The sequence below is a fragment of the Temnothorax americanus genome, unplaced genomic scaffold (assembly GCF_048541705.1).
Source record: "Temnothorax americanus isolate GAGA-0224 unplaced genomic scaffold, ASM4854170v1 Scaffold32, whole genome shotgun sequence".
Taxonomy (NCBI): domain Eukaryota; kingdom Metazoa; phylum Arthropoda; class Insecta; order Hymenoptera; family Formicidae; genus Temnothorax; species Temnothorax americanus.
The window spans coordinates 642,837-670,071 of record NW_027509464.1 but is presented as its reverse complement, the minus strand read 5'-3'; the positions used below and the strand labels follow the sequence as shown (position 1 = coordinate 670,071).

At 37.6% G+C, this 27,235-nt stretch overlaps 1 protein-coding gene across 1 annotated transcript; it reads left to right on the top strand.

The window, feature by feature from the left end:
- The first annotated feature begins 22 nt into the window (after window positions 1-22).
- Gdap2 (ganglioside induced differentiation associated protein 2) lies at window positions 23-26,982 on the top strand. Its single transcript, XM_077413283.1, has 13 exons — window positions 23-392; window positions 10,037-10,177; window positions 10,290-10,478; window positions 10,596-10,738; window positions 10,819-10,951; window positions 11,907-12,016; window positions 12,101-12,340; window positions 12,422-12,590; window positions 17,548-17,701; window positions 21,328-21,467; window positions 21,925-21,979; window positions 22,360-22,503; window positions 22,576-26,982. The coding sequence occupies exons 2-13, from the start codon at window positions 10,164-10,166 to the stop codon at window positions 22,636-22,638; spliced, it is 1,554 nt and encodes a 517-aa protein (XP_077269409.1). The 5' UTR covers window positions 23-392; window positions 10,037-10,163; the 3' UTR covers window positions 22,639-26,982.
- The last annotated feature ends 253 nt before the right edge of the window (window positions 26,983-27,235 follow it).

Genomic DNA, 27,235 nt, shown 5'->3' with positions numbered 1-27,235 from the left:
CTGACAAGGCCGTCGCGGCGCGGCCGCGCGGCGCGCGTCCGTCAGTCAGCGTTCGCGCACGAATGCGACGGTACGGTCGTCGGTCATCGCGGCGGGTTTTTACTCGGCGCCGCGCTCACGGGAGCTCCAGCTCGGGAGAGCAGAGCTGACGTTTCTACGTGAAGCGGGAAGAGAAAGTGGTTCACCGCACCTCCATCTCTCTTCCTCTCTTTCTCTTTTTCCTTTCTTTCGAACACTTTCTCCCCCGCGGCCTTTTTCTTTCTCCTCCCGCGTTTTCGCCAGTTCACCGAAGGCGTTATTCCGCCGCGGGCATCCGTGCAACCGCTGGGGCTGTGACCTGCTTCCTCACTCCGTTCCTCGCAGCGGTCCGACTGGCGGACGTGCACCCGCAGGTGAGAGGCGCGAGGCGGAGATTCCGCGCCGCGTCGACGGATGCGGAGGACCCGGCCTTATCCGTCTCGGTGTGACACGACGATTTTTGGCGGGTACATGACCCGTTACATTGCGACGCAACAGTCTCGGGGGAACGGATGGGTGTCCGAGTCAGATCCGGAGTCTCGACGCAGTCAAACGTCCGAGAACGGGCGGTCTTCCGGTCCGCGACGTGGTCGCCGCGCGTGTTTAACTATCCGGCGCGGCGCGGCGCGAGGATGGCCATTTTTCCAGTCGCACGTTACACGCCGCGGGATGACCGCAATTAACATACCGTCACGGGATCGCGCTATTGTGATCCACGCGCGCGGTCCACGTCGCAGGGCTAACCGCGCGATTATCGCGTGAACCGATTACGCGATGGTGCTGAACAACGGGAAAGATTCGGGGCCAGGAAGACCACCAGTCAGTTATCAGTCAGTTACCAGTCTCGGAAATTTCGCGAGATACGGGCGCTATCTGATAAAGAGATACAAGCACGCCGAGACCACGTTCCCCAAATTTAATTCCACCCACGACCTCGGGTCACGACGCGCGTCTTTTATATATAGGACGCGAAAAGAAGTAACGTTATTCCGAGATTCACTTTCGCCTCGTGAGATCTCGGATAGCGCGGCCTCACGGCACAAAGTTCAAAGCGGCCTGATAAAGCGCGGCACAGAGGAACACCACCCGCAGGTGTATGCCGCGAGTGTCACTCCGGGCATTTTCCGGGTGTCGGGTGTTGAAACGCGCGCGTGGATCGCCTCTGTCACACACAGGAGGAATTTCTCTCTCCTCTTCATTACGGAAGGTCGAGAAGTCGATGCTCATCGACTATCCGAGCGGCGAGCGGCAAGCGGCGCGACCTTGATCGCGCACATCATCGGCGGCTCGGTGCCACCGGTATATAGAGATACGCACGGCCTGCGCGTCGACGTCGATAATTCGCGCGCGCGGCGTACATTCTCTCCGCGTGTCCTCGTATTCGACGTTTCTCGCGCCTCCTCGCCACCGCGCCGCGCCGCTGCAACGTTCTCTCAGAAGCGCGAGAGCGGATCTGACTACTATTTCGGAAATGGCTCTCCCGTTCGGTAGGCGGCTCGCCGCGGCGCGCCTCCATCATTGTTCCCCGGTTTTACAACGGAAATAGGCTCGTTACTTGATAAGACGCAATTAGTTTTTCGAGAACAAACATTGCTGACTGTAATCGCACGGACTTTCACCATTTGCATAGATACGTATGCAATAACCCTTCCTTGTAGTTCCACGTCGACGTGGATTCGACGTAATACTTTGTCTTTCGAATATCGGTTCTCCAAACGTGAGACTTTGCTTCATTAGTAAATAACTAACAACAATGGTTCTTTATATTCTACCTGGCTAAGCCAGTTAATAAATGTAAAGGATCATTATTATAATTATCAACCTATATTTCTATGGTATCTTCATACATATAAATTCTATTTAATAATAAACAATCTGTAATTTATATTAACTAGACACTACAGACGCGCGCTTCGCGCGCGCTATTTAGCTTTAACATTATGCTATTACTATTACACTATTAACCCTTGAGACACACAATTGTCAAAATATATAATGACAGCTGCAAATGAAGTAAGCGCAGCAAGAGAACCAATCGGCATCGCGGAAAAGTGACAACAATATCTACGATATATGCTCTTTTTAGAAGAGGATCTGCCAATTAAAAATAAAGATAAAATATTTGATCTTTGCTCACATTTGCCAAAAATAATATTCAAAGAGTTAAACACAGAATAAAAAAACATCTCATTTTCTTTTATTTTAATAACTATATTCTAGATCACAATTTTGTTTATATTATCTAATCATGAAGAACAATGAAAATATGACGATGAATGAAATTTCCATTTCAGAGAACCGATAATCTTGCCGAGAGTTTAGCGTTGACTTTGTAAACGTCAGACAGTGACAGTGCACACCCTACTTTACCTATATATAATCCTAAAAATAATTGTTTACATATTAAAGATAAATGGATTACGCGATGAATTTAGGTCGATTCGTCAGGTTGAATGTTAAAATGTCGTTCTTGTCGTCTAAAATTTAAATTCTGTCAGTTCAGTTCGAAATAATTCGCGAAAATTGCTCACGATATACGCTAAGTCACTCTAAGGCTGCGTTCGGGGAGCGCGCTATTAGCGCTATTGCATCATTCTATCTTTATCGCTCATCAAGTGCAGAACAAGGATAGAATAAGCAAATAGCGCTAATAGCGCGCTACCCGAACGCAGCCTAAATTACGCAATTACGATTGATCTTCGTTTTTGCGACACGGCGGACTATCGATGGGTCGTGCCACGCCGTAGTATCTATCGCGATAGAGGTCGCATATCGATAATGTAGGTCATGCATTTTCGGCCTTGCACATTTGGCATCTGAACGTCGATTGGTTCGCGCGTCCCCGTGGACCGATTCGGTTGCTGTTCCAGGAGATCTATTGTTCCATCGAACAGCTTCTTAAGGAACTTTATACGAAACAACTACCAACTTGCGGTCGACAGCTCGATTTACTTTATAATGCGCAAGAAGCAATTGCCTTCAGAAATCAATGACCCGTATCTTGGCTAATTTATCCGCCAAATATCGCTATATATTTTTTATTATATTCACTTGCAGACGGAATGCAATTATCCTAAGTTATAGACAATTAAAACGCAAGAATCTATAATTTAACGCTTTGATCGCTAAAAATTGCGGAGCCCGAGTGTATACGCTAATTGTATCATCTCAGATAACAAAAATGTTTAACAGGCAGAGTAAAGATATCTTAAAATTTCATTTCTTCATGCATCTTTTTTAGATATTGGTAGACATCTGATGTAAAAGGAAATTACAAACTTTGTGTTAATGTTTTTTTTTCCAAATTCATTACGTTAGCTGTAGGCTACGATAGATTACGCGCATTTAATATTCTGTACTAAAATTCGATATCAGATCGCTTCTAATTGGGATCGCCCAATTGAGGTCATATGTTCGTACGTATATTCGCGACGAGTTATCGTAGTGACCTTCGGTTCAACACGTTTCTGATAATACGCACCATTTATTCGAACACTTGAGGATAACAGAATAATCATCTCTCATTACGTCACGTTCGTTATTCGCATTGCTACGCACGGTCATTGCTCGAACGCTTTCGTGACGCTCGATCGGTTTATTGTGTCGAGTTATCGCGTTTTACGCCATTTGGCATAACTCGATCCTTGTGTTTTGTACTATATATATTCGTTATTTTTTTTTAGATTCTACTCCGTCATTCTGCGTCTGTCAAGCGTTTTACGAAACGTAACTTGCAGCAAAAACAAACAATACATTTATCTTATTTCACTTTGCTCGTAAAGCAATTAAACAGATAATTGCAAGGATCCGACAATTAAAAACATAATACCGCCGTATCTGGAGTTCGACGTCGAGATACGATAAAGAGCTCTGCTATTTTAAAAATCAACGCTGAAATAAAGTTTATGAATTCGCCAAAGACGGGAAAACCGCCATACAAGAAGAAAGTACGCGCATAAAAGAAATATCTGCTCTCTCGCGAAAACAACTCTTTTTTTATTTCTTCTAATATGAAATTCTCTTAAATTGTCGATTCAATTTTATAGATATATACGTAAAAGGCGATAATTACGCATCGTTGCTGGATAGATATCAAATTTTCAGGGCATTATTTAAATTTAAAGTATATGCATATTATATTTAATGTCCATCGCTTCTATCGTAACGATATAATTATAAGTCATATATAAATATATATAGTTATATAAATAAGACATAGGTTTTAATATTGGACAGCTAATAATACGTATATACTGGCATAAGGTTATCAGTTTTGATTGAAGTGCAGCTATTTATCTAATATATTAATAAGCTCGGTTAAAATTATTACCAAGAAGAGGCGAATTAAACGTCTTTAACATATCTGATAATCTCCGACAGTTCCTAATTAGTGCAACTTCCGTTAAGACAACGTTTCTCGTGGGCGTTATGAGCTAGCGTAGGTAGAGACGATGCAGGATACGTTTCTCAACAAGCTTACCTACTTAATAACAAGCTGCCTTTTAGAATAAATCGACAAATAGAAAGATCAATCTGCATGTTATGAACGCCAGAGCGTGACTTGTTTTCGAAGGCACCGCGCACCGCGTCGCAACTTTACGAATCATCATTTCGCGCTTATCCTTCAATAATAAATGAAAGAAAATCAATCCACACGTACAATTTCCAGCGAAAATATAAATGACAGTTAATCGAGGTTTACAGCTTTACAGCTATTAATTGGAAAAAAAAAGATTTTGTTAGATTTTTATAAATCTAATTCTATCGAATATGAATTATAATATGCAAAAACACTAATGCGTAGGTATATAGAAAGAAATTTATGTTTTTCATTTTTATATAACGTTCCTCGTAATAAAAAAGATTAGAAATCTATTAAAGAATAATATCCTGTTGTTTAGTTATGTTAAGAAATGACGTGTCGAAAAATTATTCGTAAATGACTGCGGCTTATTCACCGATAGTCGAGAGTCGCGGGAAAAACAACTGACATAATACACCAAATATGTCATGTACATTGTGTGTCGAACGTCACCGGTATATGATACACGGCGTTTACTCGTCGTTATACGTCTGCTTCAATAACTACGAAGCAGAAACATCTCTCGAAAATGTCAGCGAGGGTGAATGAAATTCCTGATTTAAGTGAGAACGTAAACTCACGCCCAGGCGACGGACGGAGTAGTCGGGAGCATGGAATTCCAACGTTAGTTAGGACAAGTATCCGGAATAAAAACAAATCTGCACAATGATTCGGACGTATCTAACGTAAGAAATCGACACTTCGCTAATATTTAATAGTCATCGATTCGATCGACCGTTCTCTTGCACGCGCTCAATGGTAAGGCCAAAGGCTATTGTGAATATTTACCTTGCGTCATTTATTGAGTCACTGGTATGACAGAGATAGACTAATAATTCGCAGTACTTACAAGCACTTAAGTCACGTCATAGATAAGCTTCATGTCAATTTCATCATAACACGTTAAGAACAAATGTAAAAAGACGAGATATACGAGCACAAATAAATAACATGATACGCGATAGTCGATATGTAGTCGCAATTGAATCTGAAACAAATTGAAACTGTGAAAGAGATTCGGTTTCCGGAAGGAATGCGAACACACATATTTTATATAATTTTTTGTAATCAATTATATTCTAATGTATCAGCCAAACTTTTAAGTAAAACAAAATTTCTTTTATATTCAAGAATTTGTTTCGCTAAAATTTAAAATCGGTGGTTCCACGTAATACTTGCGTAATACTATATATGCTAGAGAATATGGAATTTCTCCAGAAACACTTTGAGAAGGTAATTATGATAAAGAGAACGCAGTTATTCTCTTGTGGAATCAGTGCCGAGTTTTAGTGCTAGAATAATAAACTTTATCTCGGTACGTATCGATGGGATATCACTGTGAATAAAGCGCACCGGCAGCTTTTATCAATGTGTAAACCGAGAGGAGATCGTCAGACAAATGTTGTCAACCGGATCTACCGCTCCTTTGAAAGATAACCGGACGCTATAATGAACTATTAATAAACTCGAAATGGAATGCATTCCGAGAGATAGATATACTAGCTCTGACATTTTGATGAATAGCATTATTCATTCACTCGATTATGATTCCCATTCTCTCATCGCTCTCGAGATTATGATGTCAAAATTGAGAAATTGAGTGAATATTTTTCCGCACTACAGATGCAAAACGTCCAATTGTTCCGCATACGGCCACTCGTGCCCGGTGAAATAAATTCGTGCAGGAATATGTTGAAGGTGCTCGTTTCGGTTCGTGTGCATTAACAGACAGCCATAAATATTGATTAACCGTGATAAGATTCATTCTCGCTGGAAATGTAGGACACATACAGATTGAATTATACGTTCATTTTAAAGGGGACAAGAGAGGGTTGCTCTCAGCATATTTTATCGATTTATACTGTCGAACGCAGATGAAAATGGTGCGAAGAGAAATTAATTTGCCTCCACGTGTGAAAAAACTCGCGCGATCTATTATCTGCCGCTTCTGATGTCAAGATCCAATATAGCTGCAGTAAAAGACCAGCAGTTTTAATTATTAGTTTCTAATAATATTGTCGTATTATATCTGCATTATATTTCGTATCAGAACGATTGTTTAGTTTATTAGAGAAGGACGCGGTTTAGATCTTGTGAAAACAACTATGCCGATTACGTCGATAGCCACCGATTTATTATTTAACTCTTTTTTTTTTCGAGACTCTTTCACTTCGCTGGCGACTACGCGCGCACAAAGGATTTGTTTGGAAGCCTTTCGTGTTACGGAATACGTGTAACGCTGGATTGGAAAAGGCTTCGACGATGCATCAGTGCGTTCGTTCGTTCCGAAGCTAAAGCGTCTCGCATCGACGGTAGTAACTTTTGCATCATACCGGCCGTTTTGTCGCAAGCTAACGCATTATTTATGTACGATGTGCTTCGAATCTATTTCTGAGGCTGAATTTATTGAGCGGCTTTGACCCTCTTCGTGCTCGGCAATGTTATCGGCCGCTCTATAAAGTTATTAGACGTATAAGGTCGTTAAACGCACAAACCTTCCGTTCCCGCTCGCGCTTCCGTAACTTTGCAACTTCGTGCGCCTTCGTGCATCGTAACGTGAGGCACGTCGATAATTTTAATGCAACGAGGCACTTTTAAACGATGAGGTAACAAATTGACAAAGTATGTCTGTCAAGGAATTAAAGTTGATGACGTTATTCGCTGACATTAATACTAAACGCAGAAATAATGATCGCTCGATCGAGACCGTACGTTAAAGAGATAAAGCTTAAATCCGCGTCATTTCTAAATCTTGCTGTCTAAAGATACCTTGAGTATCGAATTGGGACAGCGATATAAGGCTACGATATTTGCAAGCCCGTCGATTCCTGATCCTCGTTTGAGATCCACCGGGCGAGACGATGGACATATACCAGCGGTAAAAGCAAGAGCTCGGCTCGCGCGAGTCCGGAGTATCGATTGATCGGTCAGCCGTGTGTGCGAGACTGTTTATAGTTAGATAAGAGAGAGCTGACGTAGCCGGGTATTACGTAAATAGTGAATTATCCCCGTAGAGTTAATCCATTTATTGTTAATACAATTACATATACACGTGACCATCGGATTTGTACATTTATCAATCTTCTCGCAGCCGAGATCGAAGTTAGGCACTCTTTCTAAAATCGAATGAAATTCGTAGCTCATATATTCGTAGGTCTACAATAGTCGAGTCGAGTGCTCGTTCTATCGTTAACTCATTGTTAGCCTTTCATTTTACAATATAGATCTCGCGTTTCAATCTCGGATTGTGAACTCTTTCTGTATGCACTTACAACAATATATTTATCTCTTGCGTACTATGAATATTAGATATTTCCCCACCGAGAATTTCAAACCATAAGCACACATATTTTATTTTCAAAATATTTGCACGCCAACTTTTCTTCTTAAATTCAAGTCTCGTCCGAATTATCAGTAGACTTCGAATAATCAACGATTTTCACGTTTATGGCTACCTCTTTGTATCTTATTATGCCTCTTTGCTTTCATTACTTTGTTCATCGGTGCGTAGTCGGATAAATTCAAGTCTCATCTGAACTAGATTTCAAACGAACGACGATAATGCGTATCTCGATGTCCGACTCAGTTTCCTTCTCGAGACCATTTTGTTTCCTTAAAGGAACGAGGCAAAAACGTCTCGTAATATCCACGTTTCTTTATCACCTTGAGATATAAATACAAGCGACGGTTTTTTTTTTATATCGATCTCGATTGGTGCGGGACTCCCCTTACTACCGCGAGTAAGTGTGAATTATTCTGGCTATTGCATCGGGGTCGACGGTCCTGTCCCTTAATGGGTTTGCAGAACGCTTAAGATCCGCTCGAGGCCAGACGGCGCCAGTTTCCCGGCTCCTCGCCATTATCGGCAGCGTACAGTACATCCTGCTATCTGTATGCATGCATATACAGTTCCAAACAGTTCGATCACCAACGAACAAAGCAACGAATAAAGTAATAAAAACAACACACGTAACAAAATATAAGGAGGAGACAATAAACGCAGAAATTTAGTCCGTAGTAGACAGTATTACGAGACATTATTAATACTAATATTATTAGAATTATTATGTAGAGTGGAGACGGAGGACGCACTTTCGTCATGTAACGGGAACTTTAGCTATCCAACTTAAGCCTATCAGAAGTTGGCTCAGTTACTGAATCGCGATGATTTAAGGAACTCGTAAAGCAAACTTCGACCAAACTTTAATCAACTTCATCGGAAATGGATACAACCGATGAAGTTGCTTATAGCAAAATTTTAAATTATATGATTTATTATCTCTAATTTAATATTTTTTTCTGCGTCAAACAATAAAAAAAATAGTAATTTATACAAAATACTGCGCAGGCATTATTTGATTAACCTAATCGGCGAGTTTGATCGGAGAGTTTGATCGAAGTGACTCATAGTGCATGATACAAAACCGTGTCTTCTAATATCGATTTGTGTAACATATACTACATATTTATGTACGAGAACTATGAATATTACAAACATGCATTTCTCCATTTTTGCTCCCATGGTATTTACTTTTGATGAACAACAAGATAACAGAGAGCACCTAAAAATAGCGTTCAATCGCGCAAAAAAATTTGCATTAAAGCTAATGTATAATTGTATCAGACACTGCCTGATTAATTGTCCATGACGCAGACAACAATTTATGACTTTATATCTTTATTTTATACCCTTTACAAAAAGCACAGTCATTCGGTCACGCGCTCGCGAAATGAGTCTCTCCCAGAAGCTATAGACTGATCGACTACACTTTTGTGTAAGTTTATTAATTCTACTGAGAACCTACGCGGTCAGTTTATTATAATTTAATTTATTTCCTCTATTTTTTTACGGAAATAGGATCCATTTGTCTTCCGAGAGGCTCGAATGATTGTCCTGACACGCGATTCGATAGCTTGTGTTTTCAAAGCGTTCGATCGGAACTGCGTCCTTGGTCGAGCTCCGCTCTCCTTGCCCGTGATGCGCGGCCCGCACATTTTTATCGACGGAACTTTATTTATTTTTAGAAAAATATACGATGGAATACCGACTGCACCAGCACGGCACTTTCGTTACGAGAGAATCGAACGAACGCGCGTTCGGGAAACAGCTCAAATAATATAGCCCAAAGTATCGCCGCGTTTTTACGTAGAATACCTAGGGATGTTACGTAGAATACCTTGATTATCTGCGACGGAGACTTTAATGAAAGCACGCTAAAAATTTCAGCTAAAGAAAATAACTGGAAATTCCCTCTCTTTCCTACCAAAACTTCCGTTGAAGAAAATCCCAAGTTATTAAAATAATATTGAGTTTTATATTATTTACATTTATGTTAAATATAGGTATTAATTATAAAGTTCGGAGTAACATATATTTAAAATTGGTCCCTTACTTATCAGTTTATTTATTATATACATAAATTTATCTGCCATCAGATGTAACATATAAATTTCGTATTGATTATCGCGTCAAACATTAGCCAGCTGAGCTGAATAGAATGTTACGCACGTACTCCTTCTGGGTCAATGACCGCGCCGCGTATGACGCACGTCAGGCAGAGAAATGGCAGAAATGAGGTGAGGTTAGGCTTGAAACAGCTGATAGGAAAACAAAGGGACGCTGCTCCGTTTTTCGTCGGGGTGCAGACAAAGCGCGGGAACGCTCTAACGTATATGGTACGATTTTCAGCTGGATGAGGCTGATGGAACCCTTGGGTGTCGCCCAGGATATTGTGGAGTCGGCTGTGTTGAAACGATGGGCTGACTATCCCATCCAGCACCGATACACGGACTACTCCGACTCGACTCGGGAAACGGCGCATCACGCCATAAGCCCCTTCCCCTGTCAACCGTCGCTTAACAACAAGCTCGCGCTATGGTGAGAACTTTAGACACGTAATCCTATTAAAGAACTTCCCGAGTCAAGTTAATCTATTAGCCAATCAAGTTGATAATAAAATTGTGCGATACATTAATGCTCCATAAATTGTTTCAGGACTGGAGATATCTCGATATTACAAGTAGACGCAGTGGTAAATCCTACCAACGAGACGATGGATGATAATAGTCCTACGTGCCAAAGAATATTCAGCCGAGCTGGTTCTGCACTCAAGATAGAAATATTTAATGAAATTAAAGGTCTATATTTTGACATGTGCTGTGCTTTCGACAGTGAATTTGTCTTAAAAAAATCTTAATTGCCAAAATTTTAATTGCAGAATGCAGAACCGGTGAAGTGAGAGTAACACAGGGTCATGGATTGTCTGCTCGTTTTATTATTCATACCGTTGGACCAGTTTACAATGTCAAGTATCAAACAGCTGCGCAAAACACGTTACATTGTTGCTATAGGTAATTTAAATATTTAACATACGTAGTTAATAAACATAAATATTGGTTCACTTTTACTTTGATGTTGTTAGAAAATATATAGAAAATAAATTTTGCTAAAAGAAGAAACATAGGAATTAATTTTAATCTTTTCGCTATGGAAAAACTGAGTAAAAAGCGCGTATACAAGTAGTTTGTCGCGTTTGTTAACTTGTTGTACTTTATCTTGTACTGTCTCTATACGAGTTACTTAAATCAATGAACAAAGAATTGATAACATAAAAAATTCGATTATATTTATAATTTAAAAAAATAAGAGAAACATTTTATAATCACATTTTCCTATTAAAACTTATTTCTAAGCATTTTGAGACCAAAATATACTGATGGACATGGAAAGAAAACATCAGGAAGGATTGATATATTCACAATAAAGATTTCCATATGTTGTGCGATTTTGTCTTTTTTATCATGCACCGTGCTCGACCGTACGAATGAACACAGTATCGTATGGATAAAGTGTTCTTGATGTTCTTTTTCCATGTCCACCGGTATATATATATAAGAAATTTCTACTATAAATAAAGTTAATTTTTCTGTTTAAACATATATTTAATAATGTAAAATAAAAAATAATTAAATAATATAAGATATAATCGTAATATGTATAAAAAAGAACTCAAAGTTAATAATATGTTGTGTACAATAGATTAAAAAACAGAGCGTTATATATATGTTGTTGCACATTGTAACAATATCGCGACGTACATTTTTTATCATTTTTGGGACAAGCAGCACAATGCTGCAATGAATTTGTTTTTGTATTATCGCTTTGGAGCGAGCCGGCTGTTTGTACGCGTTCCGTTATAGTGGCCGTTCGTACACAGGGGTAGATTTGTGGGCGGCCACTACATAATCCTTCGTAGCGAAAGAATTAAGCCTTTCGATCTTACAATATAGGTTTTTTCTATCATAGAAATGTTCTACAAAAGGCAAGAGAAATGGGATTGCGTACCATTGCTCTACCAGTAATAAATTCAGTACGGAGAAATTATCCTCCGGATGCAGGAGCGCATATAGCTCTCAGTAAGTACGGAACGAGCAAATGTCTGTCTAAATTTAAATATACGTCGATACGTGATGAATAATAAACGATTTTTCCCTTTCTAGGAACTGTACGTAGATTCATGGAGCAATACAGCGATTCGTTAACATGTATTATATTTGTACTAGAGCCGTGCGATCTTGGAATATACGAAGTCCTTCTGCCGCTTTATTTTCCCCGAAATTTGGCAGAGCAGGATAACGCTTGCTGGCAGTTGCCGAATGATATTGGCGGAACGGACGGAGAACCTTTACTTCCGGACAGACAAATCAGAATCATTGACAATCCTCAGCACGCTTTGCATGGTAACGGAACGTGCCGATGTAACATTGCAAATATGAGGGTTCAAGCGATATTTCTTTGAAAAGCATACCGCACTTTTACAGGCGACGAGACGGTGGAACTTTCGACACAATTGGAGACTTCAGTCAATATCGGTGAGCATGCCTTTGCGCAAATGCAGGGTGATTTGGACCGACAGAGACTTTTGGGAGAGAAACCTTTTGCCGATCCACTGGCGGATATCATGCTTAAGCAAATGCAGCATAAAGAAAGGTACGAATTTGTGAAATATGGTCCTTAATAGGATTAAAAAATACCTTATATTTCTATAAAATTAGGATTAATTTTGCAATAGTTAACTGTAAATAATCAGCGCATTTAAATCAGAAGGATGACACTAATTGTAAGTCTATTTTTATGGTCAAATTAAAATGATACGATAAATTATCGTTGAAGATACATTGAATATTTTAACTCCGGAGAAAATAATGAATTTTGTCTTCTTTCTTTCTAATTTTTTTTTCTCTCGGATGATACTGACTGCACAATTCATGATCTGTGTGAAATTTGTGAAATTCATATTTATGATTCATCATTCACGTTATTCAAAGGATTATTATTTAGCGGAAAATTATATAATATTGCAAAGCTAGTTTTTCTGTTAAATGCAATAATTAAGTCTTGATAACTTTTTAATCTCAACGGCACTGTATGTTTCTCCTTTATCCACGCAGCACAGCGACAAATAATGTATTCGTACGGAAAAACAGTCTCTCCTATACCGATACAAGAGTCGAACATTGCCGTGTAATTAATAATTAAAGATTTCTTCTATATCGACATGAAAAATGCATTGTGTTTATGAGCATGTAAAAAAAATGAATGGAGAATTTTTAAAGATATAAGGAACATTAGCCAGCTTTAATCCAGTCCGTTATATTGTTTTACAACAGTGGATATTTAATCCTTCCCAATATTTGATACTGCAAATGTCGAAGTCATTACAACTTTTTCCGAGCTTATTGTTCTTTTCATACTTATAATTAGTAGAGTTCACTAATCACTTTTGCAAAATAATTTATATGTAATTATCTTTGATATGCAAATGTTACAACTTAACATGTGTTTTCATTATACATGTGTAACTTTTGTGAAAGTACCTTTGAGATTTTTTATTTAAAAAAAAAAAAAATAAAAGTTCTCATTTAACATTAATTTCGTATATTCGGGCATCTTTTCAAGTAATTTTATATTTTTTGTAACAAAATTCCTATTAAAATTATTGTTAATTATTAATAAGTTTTTATTAGTTAACAGCGATATGTTCGCGCACGTATCACAAATAGTTATATTGATTATCTGATATTATATGTATTAGGGCTCATGCACAATGAGAGGAATAAGGAATAAGGAACAAGGAATTAAACATAGAGAGAATTCATAGTCGCATCTTATTTCAAGACACGGTTCCTGAGTCTCGAAAAATATCGCGTACGATAATTCATGAATGTCATTAGAAAATAACACTTTGCAAGTGTGCTATTTGCAAAGTGTGTTATTTATGACATATCGTATGTGACATTTTTCGAGAATAAGGCCCCGGGTCTTGAAAAAAGATGCGACTATAAATTTTCTCTATATGTTTAATTGATTCCTTATTCTTTATTCCTCTCATATTGTGCATAAACCCTTACAGTTGACAAAACGATATCATATCTATGAATTATATCGTTTATCGACTTTTGCGACTATGACGCACGTACAGAGTTTGCTTTGTAATACCTGTTTCTAATTGATTTCAGCGCTGAAATATCATTTGCGTCATAGAAATAAATCATTCGTTCAGATCTGACATTTTCTCTCGCATTAAATGTTTATTTCGAGCCTGAGATAGTCATCGACGTCATTTTATCGTGATATGTCGGGTTTATTGCAGTGAGAAGATCCATGTGTGAGTCGATTGATTATACTAATGACGATGATTCATTGTGTGAGCTACTTTTTCGAAATAGAACGATTTGTTTTTTTGCTTCAATAAGATAGTCATCTATCATTATATTATTATAATATACGTCAGTAGTATATTACGGGTAATACTGAAACGAGTAATCTCACGGAACACGATTTATTTCCAAGTTTTATTCCGATTTATATCTGACTGAGTATAATAAAAGTTTTTTCTGAATATTATCGTGTTTTACCGTTCTAAAGTGCGATTTTACTTTCACCTGCAACTTTACAGAGCTATCCAGATACATTAGGGAATACTTTTGTGTCATACTTTCGATAAAATACCTTGGATTTATCTAATCGAAGTCAAGGTCACGAAACTGCAGCCTTAAGTAACAACATGACGCAATCGCGTGCAGTATTAACGTCTTTGTAATTTTTTATCTAATTTTACCTCAGAAAGAATAGTCTATATATATGTATATATAAGAAGCGATGTTATTTCGTTTTTAAATAATTATTAATTTAATTCATATTAAAATCACCATTCCTTTTTCATATACGCAATGCAAATTATGATGAGACTTTTTTCTTGGTTTTCTATTTATATGCACGAGTTATCTAAAATTTCGCGAAATATACGCCGATTGCCCCGATTAATCTGTAAAGCATATATTTGTGTTTTCAATCTAAGATAATTCCGAGCGTCAAACGTTCCTACTGCGCACGAACATTTTAGCGAAATGCTAATTTGTCGATACGTGCAACGTCAATACGTGTTCTTTAGAGTCGTCAACATTTTTCAGTTTATATTTGAAAGAAAAACTTGATACTTTAATTTCACCATTTTACGAAATACAGAATAAAGAAATTATATTGGTGGAACACTTGCAACAAGATTGCGCCTTCTAATGACAGTTCATTAAATATGAATAGTTCGTTATGCAAGAGCGTCATCTGCATGAACTAAAAGAAAAAATTATTATTTTGAGAAGAAACATGCACGGGGATTTAAAAATGTATTCTAAACGTATTTAACTGCAAATTTAATAAATCTATTTCCATTACTATATCAAATGTAATCCGACAGCGATTTAGAACATCGCAATAGCTTGTGTACCGAATTGGAAATGTTATACCATTCTTTGGATTGGCCTTCACAGTCGCCTGACACGAATTCAATCGAAAATACATGATCGATCGATACGAAAAGGTACTTCGAAGATAGCCTGTATTCATGCTAAAACAGCTGTGTCCTTAAATCTCCAAGTAATTCGAAAGTCATTACTTTTAAATCGCGCTGAATTTCTTGCTCAAAAGTTGCCAGATCGTATTCGATAACAATGAAGATGGGATGATTCCCTAAGCAAATGCGTGATAATACCTATATAAAACGGATTTAAAGTTCACTTTTTTTTCATTTTCATCTTTTTTTAAAAAACATTTATTTTATTTGTTATCTTATTTATCTTTTGTATACGCAAACGACATTTCACTTATTTAAAACGTCCGCACACCAGCACGCAAGCGTGTTCGACAAATAGCGCAAGCGGTCGGGTCGGGAAACGGAGCGCGTTTTTCAGCTTCCTGCTTCCCATCTGCCCATTACAAAAATGATGACGAAAAGGCAGGGAGAATGACAAATTGACAGTCGTCCAAGGCCGTCGCGGGCCTTATATTACTCGCAATTAAAAAGAAATACATCGCGATCGAATTAAACAACGGGCTGGCGACCCCTACTCCGCGCTTCGTCGCATCGTCTCGCGCGCATCGAGCTCGCAGCGTTCCGCGAGTCGGGCAGGCGCCGTGCGGTGCCTCCTCAGGACCCGGCGCGGTGTGGGAGCACCTCGTAGACATCATAGTCGTCGCGGACGTCGCAACCGAGAGAGGCGGCTCTCCTTCTCTAAAAGTCTTATAGACAAGACGACTCGGTTCGGTTCCGTTCAGTTTGCCGCGACTCGTCGTACCGCCGCCATCCTTTTCCGTCGCCTCCATCGAACTGTGCTCCGATCGAACGACCGGAACTGTGCGTGGTCTCTCGTTCGTCGTGCCGCGACCGATTCCTTTTTAACGAATGTCGCGAGTAAAGACGGACGCACACGGCTGCTAGTGGGCCCGATCAATTTTCTTACTCTTCTCCCCATTTCTCCTTTTCTTTTTTACCGAGGCAAAATCGCGGAAGGCGAAATCACGAAGGGAACGTGACATCAGAATGGTCATGATTGACATGGTGGATGTCATCGAGGATGAGGACCGGTGTGTATTAAGAGTATAGTGCTCGTTGAACGCGATTCCGATGAAACTCTCGTTATCGGCTCGCTATTGATCTCTGCTCTTTTATTGGCGTTTGTCCAGTATATTTCCCATACCGGCTACCCCGTTGAAGAATATAACCGGAGCTGGTAATAATCGATCCAGGAGAATTCATGCATGATGCAGTATTGTCAAGTCGATTTGCTCCACTTATTTACATTCGATGATCTTGGAAGAAGAAGTTTGAAATTGATCGACAAGTTGCGATATATTTAAGTGAAATTTTATTAGCAGAATGTGTGTTCCGGATCGGCTACTCGAAAAGAGAATAAAATGCAACGAGCACAGAGGGCCACCATACAGTAGACGCTAGAAATGCTAATGTAAAGTTCGCGACGGGGCTTGGGTGTTTGCGATAAGACGCACCCATGAAATTTATATGTTTTACAAAATTACATATTTATGCACGTCACCGTTTGCGGTTTACGTTATGCAAAGCAGCATCTTCCGTATTATAATTAAATTTGCATGATGATAAGTCGTACTGTAAAATTCGAGCAAGATTATCGTATCGCGCATCATCGTATCTTCCTTCAAACTCGTCGCGAATAACGGCGGTTAAGCGTGACATTGTTGATTTGTTTGTTTTACTTAAATGAACGATGTGTCCTTTGTGTGAAAACAAATTCGGATCTACAGCCAATAACAAACCGACGCTTAAAGGTTTTAAGTACTAATTATTGAAAACCTTTTCATGTACAGATATTTATACTGCACATTGAAATTGCGTATACTGCAACATTAATTGAAATTAGAGCTATTCAGCAAAGTAGACATATTAAGAGCATTTATAATGCATATTTTAAACACAATCGCGCAATTTACCTTATCGTGTACTTATCTTTCGATACCCTGAAAACGAAACGTTTCCGTAAAATATGACCGAGCGAAATATTAATAGACGGTAGAAGAAATAGCTTATGTATACTGAATATATGACAAGACGAACGAAATCGTTATTTTGTAGGTACGAAAGGCTTCTTAGGAGGGCGAAGACGGAGGACCTAACGGAGGTCTCGGGGATCGGTTGTTTGTACCAGAGCGGCGTGGACCGGCAGGGCCGACCGGTGGTGGTTTTCGTCGGCAAATGGTTCCCGGCCACCAAAATCAATCTAGACAAGGTAAAGACCTTTGCGTGTGCTCTGAAAATCAATGTTATATGGATTGTGCAAGAAAATGAGGAATCTGCCGCTTAGCTTACGTTGCAGTAAAAGTATCATTATTCAACCTATAGAAATTCAACGTTAAAAATTCGATAGAGTGATGCTGTTCAAAGGAAAATCTTCTTAAGTAAAGTAATGAAAATTATCTTCATCAATGTTATGTGTAGTTCTCAAATAATTGGAGATTGCAATAGTGTATACCACCGTTCTATAGTCACTCTTGGTTGCCCTTTGGAATTTAATCGATTCGTTTGAAATGTATAATAGAAAGTGTTTTACAGAGTATTCTTCTGTTAAAAGTATCTTCAATTTTTACGCTCTTGTCGTATACGTTTATGCTGCATACCTAACGTTTTAATCAAACATTATTGAGCATTTGCTTATAAATTACAGTAATACGAAATATTCCGCGACTAACTTTTCCAATAAATACAATTTTCCGATAAATTCCAATTATATTTATGTTAATTTTATCGCTGCGCGTTACACAGTCGACTTAAAAAAAATTATATTTTTTTTTAATGACTCAAAGGTATTTAACAGCGGATACGAGAATTTGTTTCCAAAAAACTGTCACTATAGTCGACGTTCGCGGAATACAAATTCTCTTATCGGATATCAGAAATGTTCCAAAAAAACATTATAGAAAAAGTGTCTATTTCGGCTGCAAACACATTGAAAAATTGTACTACTTTTCTCTATCTCTTTTCGAAGTATTCTGGATACGTGCCGATTCTAACGAGTCCGTGTATCACAAGACTTGCGCATGCCGCTCGATTGCGTCGCGTCGAGGCTGCAAGCCTCGATCATTTGGCGCCTATCTTTGCGCCAGTTGTGTCCCGTTGTGTCATTTCTTTTCCCCGTCGGACTCATCCTTACTCCGCTCATAGCCAGAACGCAGTGAGATATAGCGACGGGTGGCGAATCGATATTTACACGTCCAGAAATAGACCGACCGCGGACCGAGTCCCTCCATGGGAGGAGGGCGAGAGCGGACTGCAACGTCGTCGCGACGCGCACCCCTATCCTCAATGAAACTTTCTCATCCTATTAACCCCATTTGCATCGGCAACGATCTGCGAATATCACATCGTCGGCAGGTGTGGTGTGGGACACCCAGTCGATAATTAAGAAAAGCAAACAAACGATTATTAACACGTTTCCGCTTTTTCTTTCTTTTCGTCGGTATTAACACCGTAGTTTGCATGAACTTCATGTTACAGTTGACAAAAAAAAACCGGATGACACAGTTTTGACATGTCAACTTTTCTCACATATAATAACTTTAACCTTTTATACAATAATTTCTTCCTTATTTCTTCCTATATTTTCCGATATTATCGAAAGTAACAGAGACGTCCCGAGTATTAAATTAAATGAAATACGAAATAAATAAATCTTTATATATATTATATTCCTATGAAGCACAAGTAAATCTAGAAGAACATTTTTAAAATTCAAAAAGAAAACTGTGTTCAATAGAACGCACACTTTCTTAAAACTTGCATGCGGCTTTCAAACGGCTTTTGATCGAGCGCGAAAGTTCGGTCTACATTTCTGTGTGCGAGAAAGAAAACACGTGCAACTTTGTAAATCATTCCTATATGTACCACTAAGACGTCGTCAACATTCACTTCTCGAACCAACGAATCCACGTTTTCATCGTGACTTGTATACGTCGCTAATTACTCGATCGCGTGATCCAAATCTTTCGCGCAAGGAAGAAAAGCTTTTAGCTTCATTTCTATCGGTTATTTTTATTCCGATTGTCGATTAGCGATCCATCACCGGTGGTACAGGACCACCGGTATGATGAGATGCTTCGCTACTTTAACTTTAATCGAGATAAGAATATCACACAACGACGTCATATAAAGATTCATCGGTACAGCTAAAAATATACACTGCCATGCAGCGGCTGTTGAAACTACGTCATGTATACACATAGCGTTCGTACGAGATGCGCGTCCCGAGACGAGAGATTCGACGTGCGTAATATCATTCGCTATTAATACCGAGTCTCTATTAAGTTTGTTAATTTAAACATCTGTTCCATTCCCGCGCCTTTGTTTCGTGCCCACTGACCCGCTTTCGAGATAAAATATTTACGCTCAGTTAGGAGGTTAATTACACAGCGACCTGAGATAATTTTGCAATTTACGGAACAGCATCGATTTCGACTTGGCGCGAATTCCCGTTGTCGACAGCAACACCGCGCGATTTGCCTTTCACCGATTTTTACGCTTTGGAGCTCCTATTAGAACGGAAGTTCTAAGAGCAAAAAAAAATTCAACTTCTTCATTGTCTCGCATTGATATAACAGATAATAACGGATCGTCGTACGCATTGCATAATGATATCATTTAATCGTAATCGGACACGCATAGTTGACTCGCATAAAGATACGTTTGTAAAATAATTGTAAAATAATTTCGAAGTCTACATCGCTTTCTCAGTAATATTATATTAGTTTCATATTAAAAAGAGCGAAGAACTGATGGAATAATATAAAGGAGTTGTAAATAATTTCGAAGTCTACATCGCTTTTTCAGTAATATTATTAGTTTCATATTAATAAGAGCGAAGAAGAACTGATAGAATAATATAAAGTTGTCATCAATTCAATATTTATGACAAATATTTACAAAATTATTATCTGCATGCAATTCTTATGTTAACCCCTTTAAGCCGCGCCTAGACTTGTGCGTATACATCGTATCATGATATTTTCTTATCAAAATACGGATATGTTGATTATAATGATATGCCAATGCCTTGTTTTTAATCCGTAATCATATCCCGTATCTTACAGATTAAAAACAAAGCCTTGGCATATCATTATAATCAATATATCCGTATTTTGATAAGGAAATATCATGCGATACGACACGGTGATACGATACAATAACCCGGCTGGACCCGGTTTAAAGAGGTTAACATAAGAATTGTATGTAGATAACAATTCTGCAAATATTTTTTACGAATATTAATTAATGACAACTGAAGGCTGTCAAACTGTCACAACATCTGAAGATATCGATTTCTGCAAACCAAAAAGATTTCTATACAATTTATATAATAAGAAATCTTGTTTTTCTTGCTTAAGTGATTTCGAGTACAAGCCTATGTTATCACAATCTAAATTTCTTACTGTAACCCTGTCGAGCTCACGATACATATATACGTTGCTATGAGTTCATTGATCGCCCGAAACCCTCCGACATTTGTCGGTCTCGAGCCTTCGGATTTCTCGCGAAGGTGAAACGATGAAATCACAATGAATTTGCGACGTTGGTTCTTTCAATAGAAACGGCCCAGGATACATCACATATTCCACGACGTAGAAAAGCCTTGCGAAATACCTACATTCTGTATATCTCGCCGCTGACGTCCCATCGATCCCGAGAATATTATTTACGCAGCGTTTATTTTAGGACATATTTACCCCAACAACGCATTTTTTTTTACGCAAAATGAATTCCCAACATATTTTAAAGAGTATATCGCTGCGGTTTATCTTTATACGATAATAGTGTATAAAATCAGCGACATATTTTTTACCCTCGTGTCTCTTGTGATTTTAGGCCTTGCTGTACCTAATACAATTGCTGGATCCTATCGTGAAGGGAGATTACGTTATCGCGTATTTCCACACCCTTACGGCCAGCGGCAATTACCCCAGTTTACACTGGTTGCGCGAAGTCTACAATGTGCTTCCCTATAAGTAAGTTGTACGCTTGAGATATCGAACGCATCGAACCTATTGATCGCATTTTAAAGCAGAATCACAACTATGTTTTTATGATACGTATAACGTAAAAGAAAAAGTAAGGTAGTCGAACGTTATTAGAAATTTGGCAACAGTCTTTCGATTGTGTGGTGTGTGTGTGTGTAACGTTTCACAATATTTAATAAATTAAAAAAAAAAAAGATTTTTTTTAAAGAGTTTCTTTCAATAAATTTTTCGTGAAGACAGAAGAGATGTCATATGTCACTATACAGACGAAAATAGAATTTTTATTTTCTTATATCGTCGAGAAAAGAATCAGACTAAAGTATTGTTAAATTACCATAGTCCTAGTTATGCAACGGCAAGTTGCATCGAGTTGCAGCCTACGCAACTTGATGCAGTTTGTTTGCAGAAATTTGATAGCGATCTTGAAACAGAGTTTCTTTTACAGATATAAGAAGAACCTAAAACATTTCTATATTATCCATCCTACCTTCTGGACCAAGGTTAGTAATAGTATAATCATCGCGTCGTAATTTTATACGGATTTAACAAGCTAGGGCCTTATGCTCAATAAACGTTATTTAAGACGCAGAACCGCACTGTTTAATAATTACTATTGCACTTCCCACGTTCATGCATGACGAATTATCTTCGGAACGATCGTATCAAATTTCCTAGCTATTCGTACTTCGTTAGCAACTACGCACGCAGTAATTTTGTAATCAACAATTTTTTGCGTTAAAAAGTAATTAATAATAACTATAATTTGAAAATGATATCATCTCTATGCAGATTCTACTCTTGTTTGTTCTCTTCTTATCACGATTTTACATCGAAGAAACTCAAATATTGTCTAAAAAGTATAATTGATCGTTTATTATAGATGATGACGTGGTGGTTCACGACTTTCATGGCTCCAGCTATTAAGCAAAAGGTTCACAGTTTGCCTGGAGTAGAATATCTGTATGAAGTTATGCCGCCTGACCAACTCGAGATCCCAGCGTACATCACGGAATATGATATGACGGTACGACAAGCAACAAAGTGACCATCGAATAGAAAAAGTCTCAATTATTCTCGAACTTATTTTTCTTTACAGATAAATGGCCTGAGGTATTATCAACCGGACCACGTTTTGTCGTCGCCATCAACGTCCACGTAATTCGCAGGTGAAAATGGAAGCAGCCAAGCGTCAAAATCGAGGCCAGATCGAGTGTTCTGTGCATTCGTATTTTTGCAGTAACACCGTGCGCCACTTACGCGTGCCGTACGCATAAGATTCGTGACCGCTGGTGTATTTCGCCGGTTTTCGGCAACGACTGCGTACGATAATCTACGAAAAAGTAATTCGATTCCGCAATAACTTGAAGTCGATTTGTCCAAGTGCCTCGTGATGGACCGCTTAGCAGGAAAAAGGACGAAAGGACGATCGGCCGCGCGAATGTTAATACGAATATTAACGAATATTACAAAAACAAAACAAAAAATCAAGAAACCACTGCCCGCCTGTTTCTGACGTTGATTGGTTCTTTTTACTCGTATGCGCGCTCACGCATATGAGTTTTTACGTCACCGAAAGTACGAAGATAAAACTTGGTACTGGACAATCCACGTTAAGATAAGTAACGCGAGAAAGCTGGATCGACCGTATGCACAGCTGGAAGTGCATTGCTAACAGAGTATATTCTCCTTATCCAGTATAATAGAGCTAATAAATTACTATTCGCTTAGAGCGATCATCGGCTGCCAAAATATCAATAATCAGTATTTTCATCGTCGTCGTCGTTCGCAAAAACGAAATCCAAAAAGTTGAAATATTAACCTCTCGCCCTTGTACATATTACGCTATTCGTGGCAGATTCTTAGCTTTAGTACTGCCTGTGAAAGCGGTAGAAGGGATAAAGGAAAGCATTTGACGACGCACTAGAATTAAACGTGATCGGCTTAATACAGACCGTCGATCGCTTTCTGTTATTTTCGTATATCAATCGTTATACAGCGAAGAGTATCTATTTGATTATTATATATTGTCAATATTTTTTATTAATTCTCACGTCGTTGATGAAGAGATTGTGCTGCGCTGCCGCCGCCGCCGCCGTCGTACAGCCGCGGTATATTTTCGATATACTAATAATAAATCATCGGCTACGAACAAAGATAGCGGTTGGATGTTTTACTGTGATGTCATGTCTTCGGCGCTCAGCAGATTTCATCAGTTTTAAAACTTTGTTTGTCTTTTCTCTTGCGGAGACTTCGACGCGAAATGCAGAGAGCAGTTACCAGAATGTTACCGTTGAGCGCCGAATTCGTATGCACGGGACAGTTCTAGAATAGAAGAAGCAATAAATTTAAGAGCTTGCTCGCGATGTATTTCGGGAGGCAAAAAAATCGTTATCCCAGTTGTTAAGCATATTTTTAGCGATTAAAAAAATAAATTAAAAAAGTTAAAACCTGTTAATCGCGTCGATTAGCCCATTTCTCATGCCCGTCGAATCACGAATATTTCGCGGCAAGTATAACGCCATTTGTCCTCCGCTCTTCTTTAATCTTTTGTCAATTAGTTTTTGACACGACGAGAGAAAAAAGATATTTCGTGCTTAATCGCGGATGAATTGAGAAGGCAATGGGTTAATTGACCACGCTACCTCCGCCGAAGATACAATCGTCCGTGTGATCAAGTACATAAGTGTTTATACGCATATAAACAGTTATGGAATTTAAAAAGCGCTACTCGTAATCATCGTATGGCTACATTTAGAAGACGCAATGATTACACAGCAATTAAATGAACGCGCTATGTTCAGTGAGTGTGTCTTAATATTTCACAACGTTTAAAATCGCGAAATCACCTTTGCGATTTTTCGGAAATTTATTTAAAAATATTTATACGCTATATGAATATTGTATTGGATACATTTACATTTGCCATTTTGTGCCGAGCTAAGTATTATTCTTTAGATTTTGATAAATAAGATTATGATAATTATTTATTTATAATAATTTTATAATAACTTCACTGCAAATTCAAGTGTGTTATTTTAGCTGAAGCTCTTGTTACACATTTCTTGTCGTTTTAAAGCACATTTCAACACGATAGAACGTATTAACTTTTAATTTAATGCAATTTAACGTGTTAAACGACGTAATTTAACACATAAAGAAACATGTAAAAAGAGCTTCAATCTAATGTATCATTTTTACACGTTTAATGACGTTTATGCGTGTAAAAATAACACACTTGGATTTGCAGTGTTATTTACAATAATTTTTATGGTTTTGATACATAGCATCATTCTCTATGTGAAACGTATTAGGTAATTGTAATTGCCATTGCAATATTCTTCATGCAAATATTTTTAATATTTTTCTTACAATGCTGTTATTATATCCAACAATACCATGTATAATTATTATTAGATTCTTGCTATCCATTAAATCGCGCATTGATTCAATTGATTCCATAATCATTGTGTTTTTTAAATGCAGTCGTTATGTTCGCAGCGATGGGATAGTAGTTTTTCACGTTACTGCATTTACATATGTCTATGTTTTGCAAAGACTTTTAATGCTATTCGCGCTGCGAATAGTCGGAAAAAATTAACCTCGTACTATTCGGAGGGGCCAATAGTGTCAAATAGACTATTTCTATTTCTATTTCTCATTTTTATGTTTAATAACCTTACTGTCCGTCCCTGACAATCGAGTTTAATACGTAGTAAAAATTGTTCAAGATGCAACCACAGTGATTGTTCGCGCGCGTTATTATTTTTTAATTAATATATTTTATATTAGTCGTTGTTACATTTTATTGTCTCAAAATTTTAACTGACAAAAAATTCGGTAATTCTTATATGGTGCTATATCAACGATCTTAATAAATTTTGAAATTATTAAATAATAATGATTAATTTTTTAAAATACGAATAATTGCTCGTTGCATTTGTGTGTGATTTATCTCTAGCAAGCTTGTATACGAGATAACGAGATTTGAGAACGAGGAATACGGTTAAAGCCTTAAAATATATTATATTGAGATATAATACATCTCATGTACCTCATATGAGATATAATATAAACATATTAACACCTAATATGTTTATATTAAATAATTGATGATCGAGTCTCTATGATTATATATATGTTGACAAATACTTATTAGATGATTGGGGAGATTCTCTCATATATACATATAATCTTTTAAGGTCCTAATCTAGTTCCTTTATCTGTAGAGAAAAATATACTTTCTTAAACAAATATCGCATAAAACTATATTTGCATTGTTCTTTCTTAGTGCATTCGATTTTCAAACTTTGTCTTCCCATGTTACACCAAGCAGAATCGCGTTTTCCTTTTGATGTCTTTTGTTATGGCTGTTCTGTAAAATAAATGTAAACATGTACAATGTATAATTAGAAAACTTATTGATTCGCCAATAGATAACTATTAAATTTTAGTAAAGCGATAATATAAACTCGTACTGATTTTGGTTATTTTGATAGAAAAAGTATGTCAACTAGACTAGGACCTTAAGCGAAATTAGTCAATCACCTAGTAATATTGAGATGCGCGCGAATGTAAGTATGTACGTGAAGTGAGAGTACGATCTCGTCTTAGCACCATGAGCTGAAGCGTTCTCTTTTATGACAAACAAATGATTCTCTGATGCTATTAATAGCATTTATTGTAAAACAAAGCACATTTTACTTTCAACTTTTGGCGTGATAAAAAGTAATAATTGGCAAGTTAAATCTTTTTTTTGCTTATTTTTTTATATAACAATAAAAAATAGTTATTGTTTTTTTCCTGTACGTTGCATGTTTGTTAAATAATTTTTTTTATCAGATTTAAATAAATTAAATTTTAATTTATCGCATCAGTTTCATCTATTGCGTCTGTTTTCTCGAGTAAAACAATATACATATGTTTCTTCAGTCTGAGATAAAATTTTTCTTATGAGTGTCATGAACTACTGTTATACATGCTATATCGCTTATATAAAGACTGTTACTCTTAATCTCGTACTTAAGCCAAGTTAATACAAGAGTATATGATCGTGATAAAAGAAGAATCATAATCGCGGTGGTGACGCTTCGCGATCGTACGCACTATCATGATAATGTATGAGAAATATTGTTGAAAATCACACATTGTGAATTTATTTAAGACCTAGAAAAAAGTGCTGAAACAAAAGCCAACTTAAACAATTATTGATTATATGCTAAGCTTAGTCATATTTTTTACATAGAAAATAGTAATATGTCACAGTTACAGCTGGGCCATGAATATTTTATAACCTAGGAAGTTACATTTCCTTAATTATCGCGTTTCCATAGTTCGTACTTAAGAATAATAGATTGTTATTAATGACGAAACCTTGTGCGAAATGTCATTTATCCTTTATTGTTTCTTCTCGATGTCGACGCACGACCTTTTAACAGGTGCACTTCTTTCTCCGTTGTATCCTTTTTTATAGAATACAATAAACATATTATTTCAATAAAACCTATATTATCTTATGCATTTTATTTCGCGCGTTGACGCGTTTCCCGTTCACGCAAACAACAAGATTGCGTAGACAAATCCAACAATGTTAATATATTAGAATCGTATTGAGAAATTAGAATATTGGGCTGAATTTTTTTTTAATCAATAAAATATCCGAAAAAGAAGATTGGTATTGAATTTGGCAATAATCGATAAAGGGGGGTTCTTTCTTTATAAAATTTTGAATTTTTTGAGAAGTGTCTATGATAACTAAT

What these genes read in the sequence shown, in the direction of transcription:
- Gdap2 (XM_077413283.1), top strand. An exon ending in TCCTCAGCACGCTTTGCATG is followed by an intron (nt 12,341 to 12,421) that starts GTAACGGAACGT and finishes GCACTTTTACAG; the next exon opens with GCGACGAGACGGTGGAACTT. An exon ending in CCAAAATCAATCTAGACAAG is followed by an intron (nt 17,702 to 21,327) that starts GTAAAGACCTTT and finishes TTGTGATTTTAG; the next exon opens with GCCTTGCTGTACCTAATACA.